Genomic DNA, 13213 nt, shown 5'->3' on the forward strand with positions numbered 1-13213 from the left:
ATTTTCTGTCTCTTGCAATTTTGTGTTAATGAACTCATCTCTGCTACAAAGAAAGCATGCTGATAGTCCATGAAGCAATCATCTGAGCAAAAAAGTCCCACAGTATGACTATTTGTACTGGGGAGAGAGTGGAGCAGGTAAGAGGTCAAACAGCAAAACACCTCTATATATTGGCTTCCTTTACCAGCAGTTTGCAGCCTTCCAATTTTGATCCAGTGTCATAATATAAAGGAAAGAACAGTCACATTTACTCTTCAAAATAACCATGGACATCGATGCTTTGTATCAAATGTTCCTGTAGAACACTGAAAACAGTTGTGTCTCACCTACCTGTATGTGTTGAAGACAGAGTGAAATGTTCTTCACACAAAGCCTCACAGTCTTTTCTAAAGCTCTAAACAGCTTTTCTTCTCTGTTAAAGGTATTGTCTTTAACCTAAAATATATATGAAATTATTTTCATAACTCAAATGAAACAGATATTTTTTAAAATAGCACAGACCATATTGGTCCAGCACATTACAAAAGAAAATTCTTTGATGATATGAAAACATTTGATGACATGCTGTCTGTCTTAACACATACTTTCTCTGTTGGTACATAGCACAACCGATGCTCAGTTAGTGTAGTAAAGCCAAGTCCTGTAACTCAAATTGCTGTTGTTAATTTCCACATAGCTTCACCAATGTCACAGTATATTTGGTATTGTAAAACTTTCTCTGTAGTTTTTAATGGCATATATTATGTATGTACTCAGACCATATTACATTTTTGGGTTTATAAAATAGCCACATTTGATCTATTGACTAGAACTTATTGTTTTGTTCGTATGATTCTTTCCAATTTATTTAACAGTGCTTATTTAGAAAATATTCTTAGATTCATGATTAAATAAATGTGGCCTGTAATCTCAGCACTTTGGGAGGCCAAGGCAGGCAGATCATGAGGTCAGGAGTTCGAGTCCAGCCTGGCCAATATGATGAAACCCCGTATCTACTAAAAATACATAAAGTAGCCAGGCCTGGTGGTGTGCGCCTGTAGTCCCAGGTACTCGGGAAGCTGAGGCAGGAGAATCACTTGAACCCAGAAGGCGGAGGGTGCAGTGAGCCGAGATCATGCCACTGCACTCCAACCTGGGCAACAGAGCAAGACTCTGTCTCAAAAAAAAAAAAAAAAGTGAAAATTCTTTATCAACTCAAACTTGAAGGATAATATATAATCTTAGCAAAAATAGTCCTTCTGTTAACATAACTCAGCAGACTTAAGATAGTGTCACATGTATTCAGCTTTTTTTTTGTCATCTTACATGTACATCCATTAGAATTCAGAAAGATATGCTTTTTATGCTGTGGCAATTTCTAGGAGTACACATTTATTACTGCAATTAATAGCAAGCAGTATTTCTTGGCAATCAAAATGGCTACAAAACAAGATCTGAACCAGCCTCATCCTGGCAAAATCTGTGTGAAAGTGCAAATGCTTCATGGAATAGGGTATGTATTATTAAGTTTGGCACTGGGTGATAACCATAGCAGTGCTTGGTTCATATGTTTTTAAATTTAAGATGGTTGATGTTAGAACTCAATGGATCAAAAATGGTGACATTTTATTTTATTTTTAAACTTCTTAATATTGTTTATCTACAAAGCTTTTGATTAAATAGGCAGCAGAGTTCTTTGGAATCTCCACAAAATCCAACATTCTCTGCCTTAAGGTTGCTATGTTCCAACTCAGTCTAGTGTGTATAACAATATGCTGGGGCAGATTTTTTTAAAATGCAGTTTCCAAGGAGCCATCACCAGATATTTTATTTTGTGTATCATCTGGCTAGGACCCAGATGATTCCAAAGTAGAAGGTTCAAGAATCACACTGTGAGAAATATTGCCCAATTCTACTTTCCCATAAGCAAGTCTTTTCCATGCTGTTTTCTTTTGCTGGAATATACTGGTGTTCGTTTCCTGCCTTGCAAAATCCTGTTTATTTTTAAGGACTAGTTCAAATGTCACCCATTCTATAAATCCTCCCTTTTCTCCTATTCTTCCCACTGTAGAAAATTAATTGCTCTCTCCTATGTGCTCTCATAACCCTGATTAATGATTTAAGTGATTCTCTCCGCCGATGGATTTTGGTTGTTTCAGATTAACTATTGTTGTTTAAATGAAAATAATAGCAAACATTTGTTAAACACTATGTTCCAGACACTGCCAAAACGTTTCTCCCATTTTCTCATTGTAATCCTTACACATATATAATGGAATTATGATTACTCCCATTTTAGAGATAAAGAAACAGAAGCTTCAGGAGGTATGGAAGAGATTGTTAACATTCCTCCTACTGTCCCTTTACTGATAGAATCCACACCTCTATTTCAAGTTGGACACTTTGCTGCCCTGCTAGAGACTACATTTCCCAGACCCCCTTGCAGCTGGCTCTGCCCTGGTAACCAGGTTTGTGCAAATAGGATGTGGATGAAGCCTTGTTTTTCATGTCTGAGTCTTGGCCTTATAACATTTCTCTGGGACTTGAAAGAAGACATGGCAGGAATACAGCTTCAACCAGGCAGATGAAAACAATATGTTTAGAAAAATCACTAAGGGAACTGTGTTCCTGAAGGATCTTATGAAGCAGAGCTCATCTGGATTCATATCTCAGGACTCTTAAAAGAGAGAGAGCTGCCAGGAGCAGTGGCACATGCTTGTAGTCTGAGCTACTTGAGAGGCTGAGGTGAAAGGATTGCTAGAGCCCAGGAGTTTAAGGCTGCAGTGAGCTATGATAATGGCACTGCACTCTAGTCCAGCTTGGGCAACAGAGCAAGACTCTGTCTCTAAAAAAATTTTAAAAAGAGAGAGAGAGAGAAATAAACAACTACCTGACTTAGCCTACTATGCCTTTGGAATCTCTCTGTGACAGATAGGTGGTCTTTACCCTAGTTAATACGGGAAGTTAAAGAAACTTACCCATGGTATAGTAGGATCAGGATTCAACTGCAAGCAATCTGAATTCAGAACCTACGCCTGTTCATCTTTGTATTCCCAATCTCTAACATGGTGCTGGGTACAAGAGAGTTCAATATATGTATGATGAATTGAATAGAATCTTCCTCTTCGGTAATAGCTTTATACCCTAACTCTACCAATATTTCACCTGAGCTGCTGACAAGTGCAAAATTGATTGATTTGAGATTTATCTCTTTTCCCGTCCAGCCTATGCAGCTGATTTTCTGATTAACAGTAAAATGCTTCATTGCTGACAGGACATCCTCTCAAAAGATTAAGGGGAAAAATCTAATTAATATCCCTTCAGGCTACTTTAACTACAATTCACTTTTAGTTCACAATTGAGAAATATAAGAAGTTGATGATAAATATCTTAAAGAATATAACAGCTTATTCAAAAGCCTGCCCAGAATTAGAGGCTGCCTATTATTCCTTAATAGAATTGTCTTGAGTCAGAAGCAAAATCCCAAAGACTGGGGGAGAATTGTTTGCCCTATATTTACACATGCCTATCTCTATTATGGCTACAATCTCTTCTTAAATAAATTTCCAATTTGATTTTAATATGGTTGTCTTTAGTTGAAGTGTCTTCATTGTCCTTTCTTGGATATGTAAGTATATCCCATAAATGTCCCAAACTTCTTACATTATAGTTCCACATTGAGAAGAGGAACCTCTTAACATGCAATGGACCCAGTTAGCCCCTAAAAGGATATTAAGGAGTAAATACAAAAATAATTCAAGCCTTGTGTTCTAAGAATGTACATGTTGGTAAATTCAGTACAGTCACAAGAAGAAACAAGAACAAGAAGGAAGAAGTGTATTATACTCACAGGTCCCAGAGAGAGGAGTCACCACATGCCACACAGGGCTAGAGGCAAAGCACCAGGTTTTGGTGCAGTGGCAGAAGATAGGAGTAAAGAGAAAGTTTAGACCAGAACCTCTGTTGGGATTTCCTCGGGAAAGGTGAGGCAGGGGCAGAGTAAAGAGTTTAGGACTGGCTATTTTAAATAACTCCAATGGGCTTTGGGATATAGGGGTAATCTCTAGTTGCCAGTACTGGGCCCTGAAATATTTAGGGCAGGGGAGATATTGGCTTGGTGTGTAAGAATTAGATAAGGATGTGGTTAGAGCTATATACTCAAGATTGATTGGTTTGCATATGAAAGTTGTGTTCCAGCCATTTGCTATCCCTAAGAATTGGCTAGCCCTAGAAGGGCAGTCTGCTCAGCCAGAAAGGTATTTTAAAATGTCAAAACATTATAAAATACAGAAAGTAAAAAATACGATTCATACACCATGTGCGAAGGACTTTACATCACATAGGAAGAAAAGTCTGCATATTCAAATGTAAATAACCATACAAGGTGATGATATAAGATAATAATGATTAAATTTATGATAATAATGACAGCCAAAGTATTTTGAGTGCTTACACACTGTGTTAGGTGTTTCCTTGATGTATGCATCATCTCATTTAATGCTCACAACCATCCCATTTATTAAGTACTAGGAAAATCCGAATTTACAGATGATTACATTGAATTTGTTATGTGCCCCCAAACAAATATTTACTAAGTGGCAGAGGTAGGGTTCAAACCCAGGCTTGGATAACTTCAAAGATGTTGTTCTTAATTTCTTCCCTGTGCTGACTCCTGCAAATATGAATAGTGTCAAGATTGAAATACAGAGTCAGTATCTTAGCCCTTTCCAGAGGATGAAGGGGCTGCTTTTACCTAAGTGGTTGGAAAGCTGCAAAGACTTAATGGAAGGAGAAAAGACCACAGAAGCTACCAAAGCCATCTGAAACCAACATGAACCACCATACAGTTGCCTCTTGTTCAAACTAAAAATCTTAGAGATATTAATACATGAGTGATAAGAACAGGCAAACGAGAAGGAAAAAATAAGGACTACATAGTATACTAAGAACTATCTTCTCTAATTTTGGTTAGAAGTCCACTGTATTACTATCTCAGGACCATGAACTTTCTATCTTGTGATTCTCAAAGAATTGCAAGTGTGTTCTGTTGATAACTTACTTTAAAATCATTGGCTTCAAAATACCTAGAGTGTTTGCAAAAATACAGACTTCTAGATTGCACTCTTGAGGCAGGTGGAACCCTAGAATCTGTCTTTCAGCAAGCTTTTTAGATAATTCTTAATGCACATTAAAGTTTAAGAGTCTTTGCTAATCCATCTATTATTTATTAGGGATTGGGATGAAAGTGGCTCAAGCTAGGCTAAACAGCTGACACAGGACTGTTACTCACTAATATAATGTGCATCTGGGGAGTGAGGAAAGAGGAAGGGGATAAGGAGTAGAAAAAAAAATTGCACTAAGTTATGCCTCTAAACACTTTGTTTATATAGATGAAATAAAGATAAAATGAATATCAAGGGAACCCTAAAGAAAAGTACATCTTTTAAGAGCAGAAGTAAAACAGGATGGAAGAAGGGCATTGCCTTGAGGGAGAATATGTGCTAGTTGATGATGAGCGTCAGGACTCCTGGGGCAACCTTGTGTCCCATGTCCATGTCTTTCTTTTGTCTGTTTCTTGAGTAGAAGCACCACAGCTAAGACAGTGTCAATCCTATTCCCACTCCCACCCCTATTTTCTAGACACACACAGAGAGAGAGAGAGAGAGAGGGAGACAAGAGAACAACATAGGGCAATTACCTTGATTCTCAGTACTCACAAAACAAAACCTCACAAAAATATCAGCATTCATGTTCCCTGGGAAAAGGTGGGTGGTCCAAGAAGAAAAATTACCTGTGATTCTCCTCTGGTCAGAATCTTCAGATGATTTGTCACTCTTTTTGATTTCTTGCTAATTGAATGAATATTTAGTTTAGACAATTTGTCTTTAAGTGATTCATCCTCGTCATTCTTCTTGTATTTTAGAACTGAAAAGGAAGAATGTAATAACATAGCTGAACACATGCAGCATAGAAAGTGTGCACTTCACCCAAAGTTTTCAAGATGAGTATTTATATTCAAGATAAAGATGTATATGATTTTTGAGCCTCTGCTGCAGAGGCCATATGCTCCAGCCCCACTGCCCAACCACGTCCCAGTCAGGCACCCACCCCACTGACCTCCAGAAACAAGGACAAAAGCCCCTCAAGGCTCAAGTTTGATTTATCTACAATATTAAAGAAATCCCTGATACTAGAAAAAAGTTCTCCCTCTCATCTCAGATAATACATTTATTGTCTGAGGCCTCTGGAATGGGGAATCAAGATCTAACTAATGAAAAGACAACTCAGTCGGGCACGGTGGCTCACGCCTGTAATCCCAGCACTTTCGGAGGCTGAGGTGGGTGGATCATGAGGTCACGAGTTTGAGATCAGCCTGGCTAACATGGCGAAACCTCGTCTCTACTAAAAATACAAAAATTAACCTGGCATGGTGGTGCGCGCCTGTAGTCCCAGGTACTTGGGAGGCTGAGGCAGGACAATCTCTTGAACCTGGGAGGCAGAGGTTGCAGTGAGCCGAGATCATGCCACTGCATTCCAGCATGGATGACAGAGCAAGACTCTGTCTCGAAAAAAAAAGAAAAAGAAAGAAAAGAAAAGAAAAGACAACTGTACCCAATGTAAGAAGACCTCAGATCCTAGAGCAGCTCTTCACTGGCTGAGAGATTTGGGGCAAGCTGAATAACCTCTCTGAGCTTCACTTACTTATCTTTGCAATCATTTTCACCTTTCATAATGTTGAAAACATTAAACGCCTCTAACATTCAGTGTTGGTAAAGGTGTAGGGAGATGGACAATCTTACAGACTGCTGATGAGGATTAAACCAACACATTTTTGTAGAAAACAATTTGGCAGAAACTAACAAAAAGGAAAATATTCATAGTCTATTACCAGGAAGTTCATGCAGAGAAATCTGCTTTCCATAATCAAGTATACAAAGTTTTATTTGCTAGAGCATTTTTTTCTAACGGCAAGGTATTAGGAACATCTAAATGTTTAACCTTAGAGAAATAGTTTAATAAATAATGATATACTCATAAATAAAATGCTATGGAAACATTAAAAAGAAGGCAATATTAATTGAAAGAATGTTCATGATATACGATTAAGTTTTTAAAAAAGCAAACTGTAGTACCATATATGTTGCAAGAAGTATGGAAAGAAGGAAAAGGGAGAGAGGGTGAGGAAGAGAGAGAGAAAGAAGAAAAGAGAAAAGAAGATATAGTACGTCTGAAGAAAACAATAAAATGATAGCTATGCAAACTGGAATCATGGTGGGAAGGGAAGAATTTTACTCTTCAAAACTTTGAAATAGTTTAAGCAAACAGAAAAACATAAAGAATAATGTAACAGCCATTATCCAAATCCTTGTCCAGTCTTAACATTTTGCTTTGTTTCCAGTCTTCTTATTTTTAAAACAACTCACCTAACAGTGGAGGCACCCTGATCTCCATGTATGATCCCAAAAGGGAATTGTTATCCTAAATAATGGGGCTTATAATATCTGTATCTATTTTTATGCTTTTACTGTGGATGTTTGGAATTACAAAATACACTTTGAATGTTTTAAAACCTTATAAAATAGTATCATATTGCACATATTCTTCTACCACTTGCAAATTTACTTAAAAAAAAAAAACCCTCTGGATTGTGTTTTTGAGATTAACCCGTTGATAAGCCTACTTTTTTATTTAGTTAATTTTTATCTTCTTGTGGTATTGTAGTGTATAATATGCAGTTTATCTATCCACTATCTGGATTAATGTGTCTTTTTTATTTGCATTTATGAACAATGCTAGTTACCAGTACATCTCTCTTTGAGCACATGGGCAAGAATCTCTCTTGGGCAAATACTTAGAAATTCATTTTCTGAGTCTCTGGTGCGTGCATCTTCAACTTTACTAGGTATTGTCAAGTTGTTCTCTAAACCAGTGATTCCAAGTACATTCTCACCTGTAGACTGAGATTAAACATTTAGCGTATTCATTACTTTTTCCCCCCAGTCTCTTGGACTGGAAATGGTATGTTAGTGTGATTTCAATGATTACATTTCCCTGAGTATAAAGGAAGCTTTGAATTTTAAAACTGTGAATTGCTTCTTTTTATTATTAACCTTTTTGTATTACAATGTTTTTGTATTGATTTAATGTCAGTGATTATATAGTCTGGACAGTGATCCTTTGTGTACTATCTCTTCATTTTGTTCATGGAGTTTTCTTACTCCATAACATTTACTTTTTACTCTACACCTTTCTTTTTAATTTACCAATACAAATACATGACTTTCAAAATAAATATCAGAAAATAAAACAAAAATAAATAAAGTGATTAGGCCATTTAGCTCTAAAGTCCTGCTGTGGCTTTAATGTCAAACTGAGATTTAATACTAGCAGTACAACACCAACTAAGAACTTATATGAACACAAATCACACTGAGGGAGGACCCGCAGCCTAGCTCACTGCATTACTACCTCTGGGATGTATAGGAACCATGTAATTATCCCTTCTGTTTTGAAATTTTACATTAAACACTAATTTTATATTTTAGCTTACAAATAGTTAACAATAATTTGCTAATTCTAGAAAGAACTATACTTGCTCACATCAGTAGAGAAATTATTGCCACAAAACCTCCATTCTCTGTGTGCCAGAACCAAATGAATCCAACAGACTAGATGGCCTCTGTCACCTGGATCTGCCCCTTTCCTGGGTGCTTTCTGCATTTGCTTCCCACTGCTGCTGCAACGTGGCCATTTCTCCTTCTTACCACACATATCTCCAGTGACAGGAGGACAATATGCAATGGGTTTCTTCAGCCCACCATATGTCACCAGGATTGCAGTGGTCCAGTGAAGTTGAGCATATGGCTGCCTGACTTATTTTTTAATTTCATTTTTTGTGCCTCTTAATCTTCTCCTTAACCCAGTTGGCAAGACAAAACCACACTCTTCTCTCCAGCTTCTAATTCTGGATTTCAAATGATCAGTTCACTGCAGCTGCTATAACTACTTAAACATTCTGATTCTCAGAAACATAAAGCGAACACTCCAATAATGGAAAACAACCAATTCATCATGTCTCTTCCTACCTAAATCTTTCCTTCTTTTAAGTTCATTGATGTTAACATTAATGTCCTTCACAGCAGCAAAGGCATCGTCCAGTGCTCTGTAGTCTGGGTGAGAGGGACGGGTGGAATTCCGAAGTTCACACAGTAATAGGGGGTATTTCATCACACGTTGAATTGGTTTGATCATCAAAGAGCCCATGTCCAATAAGTTTGGTTTGCCTCTACAATACAGATAAATAATATCAGTTTCACAAACATATGTTTTATTAACACATTTTCATTTTTGTGTGTTTTTATGATTACTTCTAAAATATTTTCTCTTTTTTTCCATTTGTATATCTAAAATTTCTAAATAAAAGCAAGAGCAAAAGATGACAGAAAGAAGCAAGTCTGAAAGACCCTACTATGAAGCAAAAACCTGAAAGCAACAAGTATATCTTTCCACCAAATGGTCTCAAAGCATGATTTTCATCCATATGCCATGTACGGTTTACAAGGTTTCTTATAATTGGCTTTATAATATAATGGGAAACAATTTCAGAATGTATTTTACCATGACAACAAAGAAAAATGCATTTTTCTGATGGTATTTTTGTGATTATTATTGAGGAGAATAACCATTTAAAAATCTAAACAGAGACTTGCAAGGTGTAGTCAAAAGGAATTCTTGGCCTCTCTCTTCCACCAAATTGAGAAGTTGCATTTACAATGTTTTGGAGGCTCTACCATAGTCCCCAAAAGGGACTTCTGATAAATGTGATAATTCTCTAGTTATTGTTATTACTATCCCTGTCACTAATCATTGCTATCATACAGTGACATTCCATGTGGAATTCTTAGTCAACAAATCTTCAAATGACTACACAAAAGCGAGACTCATGCCTAACTTTTCCTTTAGCAGCTTCTGAGATGAGGTTGGAGCCATTCCAACTGGTTAGGCAGTTCACAGTAGGGGAAGAAGCTACAAGCTTGGTCTAGCCCACTCTCATTGATCATTCAGACAGAAGGCAGTGATTTCTAAAAGCCTCTTTATGCAGAGACCAATAAAGATACACTGAAGATAGGAAATACAGACACTGTTTTCAAATCCTAATAGGTGGATGTTTTATACTTCAATAATTTTTTAAAGTATTACTATGGATAAATGACTGACCATATTATTAGAATAGTAAAACAGCTATAAAAATGTTGAACAAAATTAGAAAAGTTGCATCACTAGAAAGGGTCGGGGGCCAGGCACAGTGGCTCGGGCCTGTAATCCAAGCACTTTGGGAGACCAAGGCAGGCAGATTACTTGGGCCCAGGAGTTCAAGACCAGCCTGGGCAGCATGGCAAAACCCGGTCTCTAGAAAAAAATACAGAAGTTAGCCAGGCATGGTGGCAGGCACCTGTAGTCTTAGATACTTGGGAGGCTGAGGTGGGAAGATTGCTTAAGCTGGGGAGGTCGAGGCTGCAGCAAGCTGCTGCACTCCAGCCTGGGCAACAGAGTGAGAGCCTGTCGCAAAAAAAAAAAAAAAAAAAAAAAGTAGGAAGGAATCTTAGAGACCATCTAATTCAATTCATTTGGTAAACGAGAAACAAAAGAATGTATTAACACATGTACATGCACACATGTGCAGAAATACACATGCACATACATTCACAAACATACACTAGTCACTATCACATCTCTCCACTTGATTTTATCATATCATTTATCACTATCTGGAATCATCTTGTTTCTGTATTTACCAGTTTATGATCAGTTTCCCTGTCGCCACTCTCCCGCATGGCATACAGTATTCTCTCAATGCATATTTGTGGACTGAGAAATCATAGAGTTCTCAGATTTTCTGTAATGTGCTTTTATCTTATACTGAAAGTTTTTTCCAAAAACATGAATAAATGACTGAGGAATTTTGTTCACATGCAGAGAAAATGATGATAGCATAAGAGAGACAAAGACTAACGCAAACCCAAAGGCAATATTTTTTTAAAAAGAAAACCAGAATAAATATGAAAGGTCTGTAAGGGAGTAAAGAGTGGCTTTAATAGGCAGTATCTTCTGCTTCATACCTATTTGCACCAAATCTCTTAAGGAAGAAAAAAAGGAAGGTAAGGAGAGAAAGTGACAGAGGGGGAAGGAGGCAGAAAGAAGGTAAAAGAGAGACTCGGAAAGAGGGAAGGAAGGAGAGATTGTTTATTGGTTTCCAAGAGGACTGAGTGAAGTAGATTTTAAAAATAAATCTATTATAAATACTGAAAACTCTTTTCAGTATTTATACTGAAAAAAAAAAACTAACAAAAAACCCAAAAGATATTTCCTAACTGATGGTGTATCAGTAGCAAAACCTTTAAATATGAAGGACATTTTCTTGTATATCGGAAGCAGAGATTCTTCAATAATACAACAGTTTAGTCACTTAAGTAGAAAGTAGAAATAATTCCCTTAAATAAGAAACAAGTCAAGGATATGAAAGGTATTAACTTGATTAGAGGAAATCATATTATCTATATGAATATAATCAGAATTTCTTCCAAGTTTTTATTATCAAATGTTAACTTATTTAATCTTTTAAAAGCACTAAAAGACTATCAACATAAAAATATAATCAAACATTTAAATCAATATAAACTCAACTTTAATAAAACAGTTTATTAGTTTGGTCTTTTGTTATATTTGTGCTTTTATTTTTAATTATAAAAAACAAAAACCCAGATGGGCAGCCATCTTGTAGGAATTCCCCTCCTATCATCCTGGAGATTCTCTTTGCCTCTTTCCTGTGTTGGTTCTTCCTCATTTTGGTGGAATACATCCTTCAGTAGTTTCTTCTATTCCTCACAGAATGAATGGGAAGTAAAATGTTAAGAACTTTAACTTTAAATGTTAAGAACTGCCCTCATTTCTTTCTTATCCAGATCTATCAAAAAACCAACTTAGGCTCTGTTGTGTCTAGATTGTATCATTACTTTTTTTTCATCACTCTTTGGGATCAAAGTTCTATCTCTCCCTTTTGTATTTCTTTTGTTTTTTTTTTGTTGTTGTTTTTATTTCTTTTTTTAATTAATTTTTTTGCACACAAAACAATAAACATTTTCTAAAAATACATACAAACAAAAAGATGCATATCAAACGTATTAAGAAGGTTGCACATGGGAAGACGGGGAATAGAAATGGGGGGTGGGAATTAAAGAAAATAAATGAGAGAGGGACTTTGTATGGATCAATGATAATAACTCAATCCTCTATGTCTTTGACGAAGAAGAAGGAGAAGGAAGAGGAAGAAAAAGAAAGTGGGATAAAGGATCAGAAAGGGAGGAAAATAGAAAAAATTAGAATATGACTCCAGGGTACACCTGTTTTGTTGTTGCTGGGTTGGTTGGTTTGTTTGTCTGTTGTATTTTTCATATGTTTCGCCATGTTGGCCAGGCTAGTCTCGAACTCCTAGCCTCGAGTGATCAACCCGCCTCGGCCTCCCAGAGTGCTGGGACTACAGGCGTGAGCCACCACGTCCAGCCCCCACATTGCGTCTGGCCTCCGTGGTAGACCTCCCAGACCAAGCGGCCGGGCAGAGGCGCATTTCAAATGACAATAATAGTAATTATAAATGATTGTTGTTTCTCCTAAAAAAGTCATAAATACAAATCCTAAAAAAGGCATTCTCAAAAATGAGAAATCTCCCAGACACTTTTGTGTCTGGAGATATACTTGAGAGAGTTGCCCAAGTGATGAGCAATGATATTCGGATATCTGCATCGCACAGACAAGCAATATGGTAGAAAAGATAGAGGGAGTGTTATAAGATAATAATACTCCATGCTTTCAGTGCCACAAAATTCACCTCATCTAATCTCCCACAGTAAGATGCAGTTCTGATAACCATGCGAGACAGATGAGTCCAATGTGTGATATAACCCATCTCAGCCAGGAAGTCAATTATCCCATGACTCCCCACTGTAAGTAAACAAAAGTGTAACAATTGCTCATACATATTGGGCCAAAAACTAAACTACTTATTAATTTGTAATTCTATTTCATCTTCCTCTGTCTTATCATAAATCCTTTGGCAAGTATTTAGTGCCAAAAGTAGCTACACTAATCTCATTACAAATTATTTTTGGGTCTTTACAAAGTCAAGTAAACACAGCTGGCTTTGTTTTAGCAGCATCCAGTTTTGCTGCAGAGTTTC

The 13213-nt window shown here is 36.9% G+C and overlaps 1 protein-coding gene across 1 annotated transcript in view; it reads right to left on the reverse strand.

The window, feature by feature from the left end:
- Positions 1–13213, reverse strand: part of ARHGEF38 (Rho guanine nucleotide exchange factor 38) — a 141971-nt gene that overhangs the window by 25713 nt on the left and 103045 nt on the right. Inside the window, exons 6-8 of the mRNA XM_032163596.2 lie at positions 9066–9265; positions 5771–5904; positions 331–435 (exon numbers count right to left, since the gene is read on the reverse strand). Coding sequence (XP_032019487.1) covers positions 331–435; positions 5771–5904; positions 9066–9265 — 439 coding nt within the window. The remainder of the gene's footprint in view (positions 1–330; positions 436–5770; positions 5905–9065; positions 9266–13213) is intronic.

This window comes from Hylobates moloch, unplaced genomic scaffold, assembly GCF_009828535.3.
Source record: "Hylobates moloch isolate HMO894 unplaced genomic scaffold, HMol_V3 SCAFFOLD_2, whole genome shotgun sequence".
Classification (NCBI taxonomy): Eukaryota; Metazoa; Chordata; class Mammalia; order Primates; family Hylobatidae; genus Hylobates; species Hylobates moloch.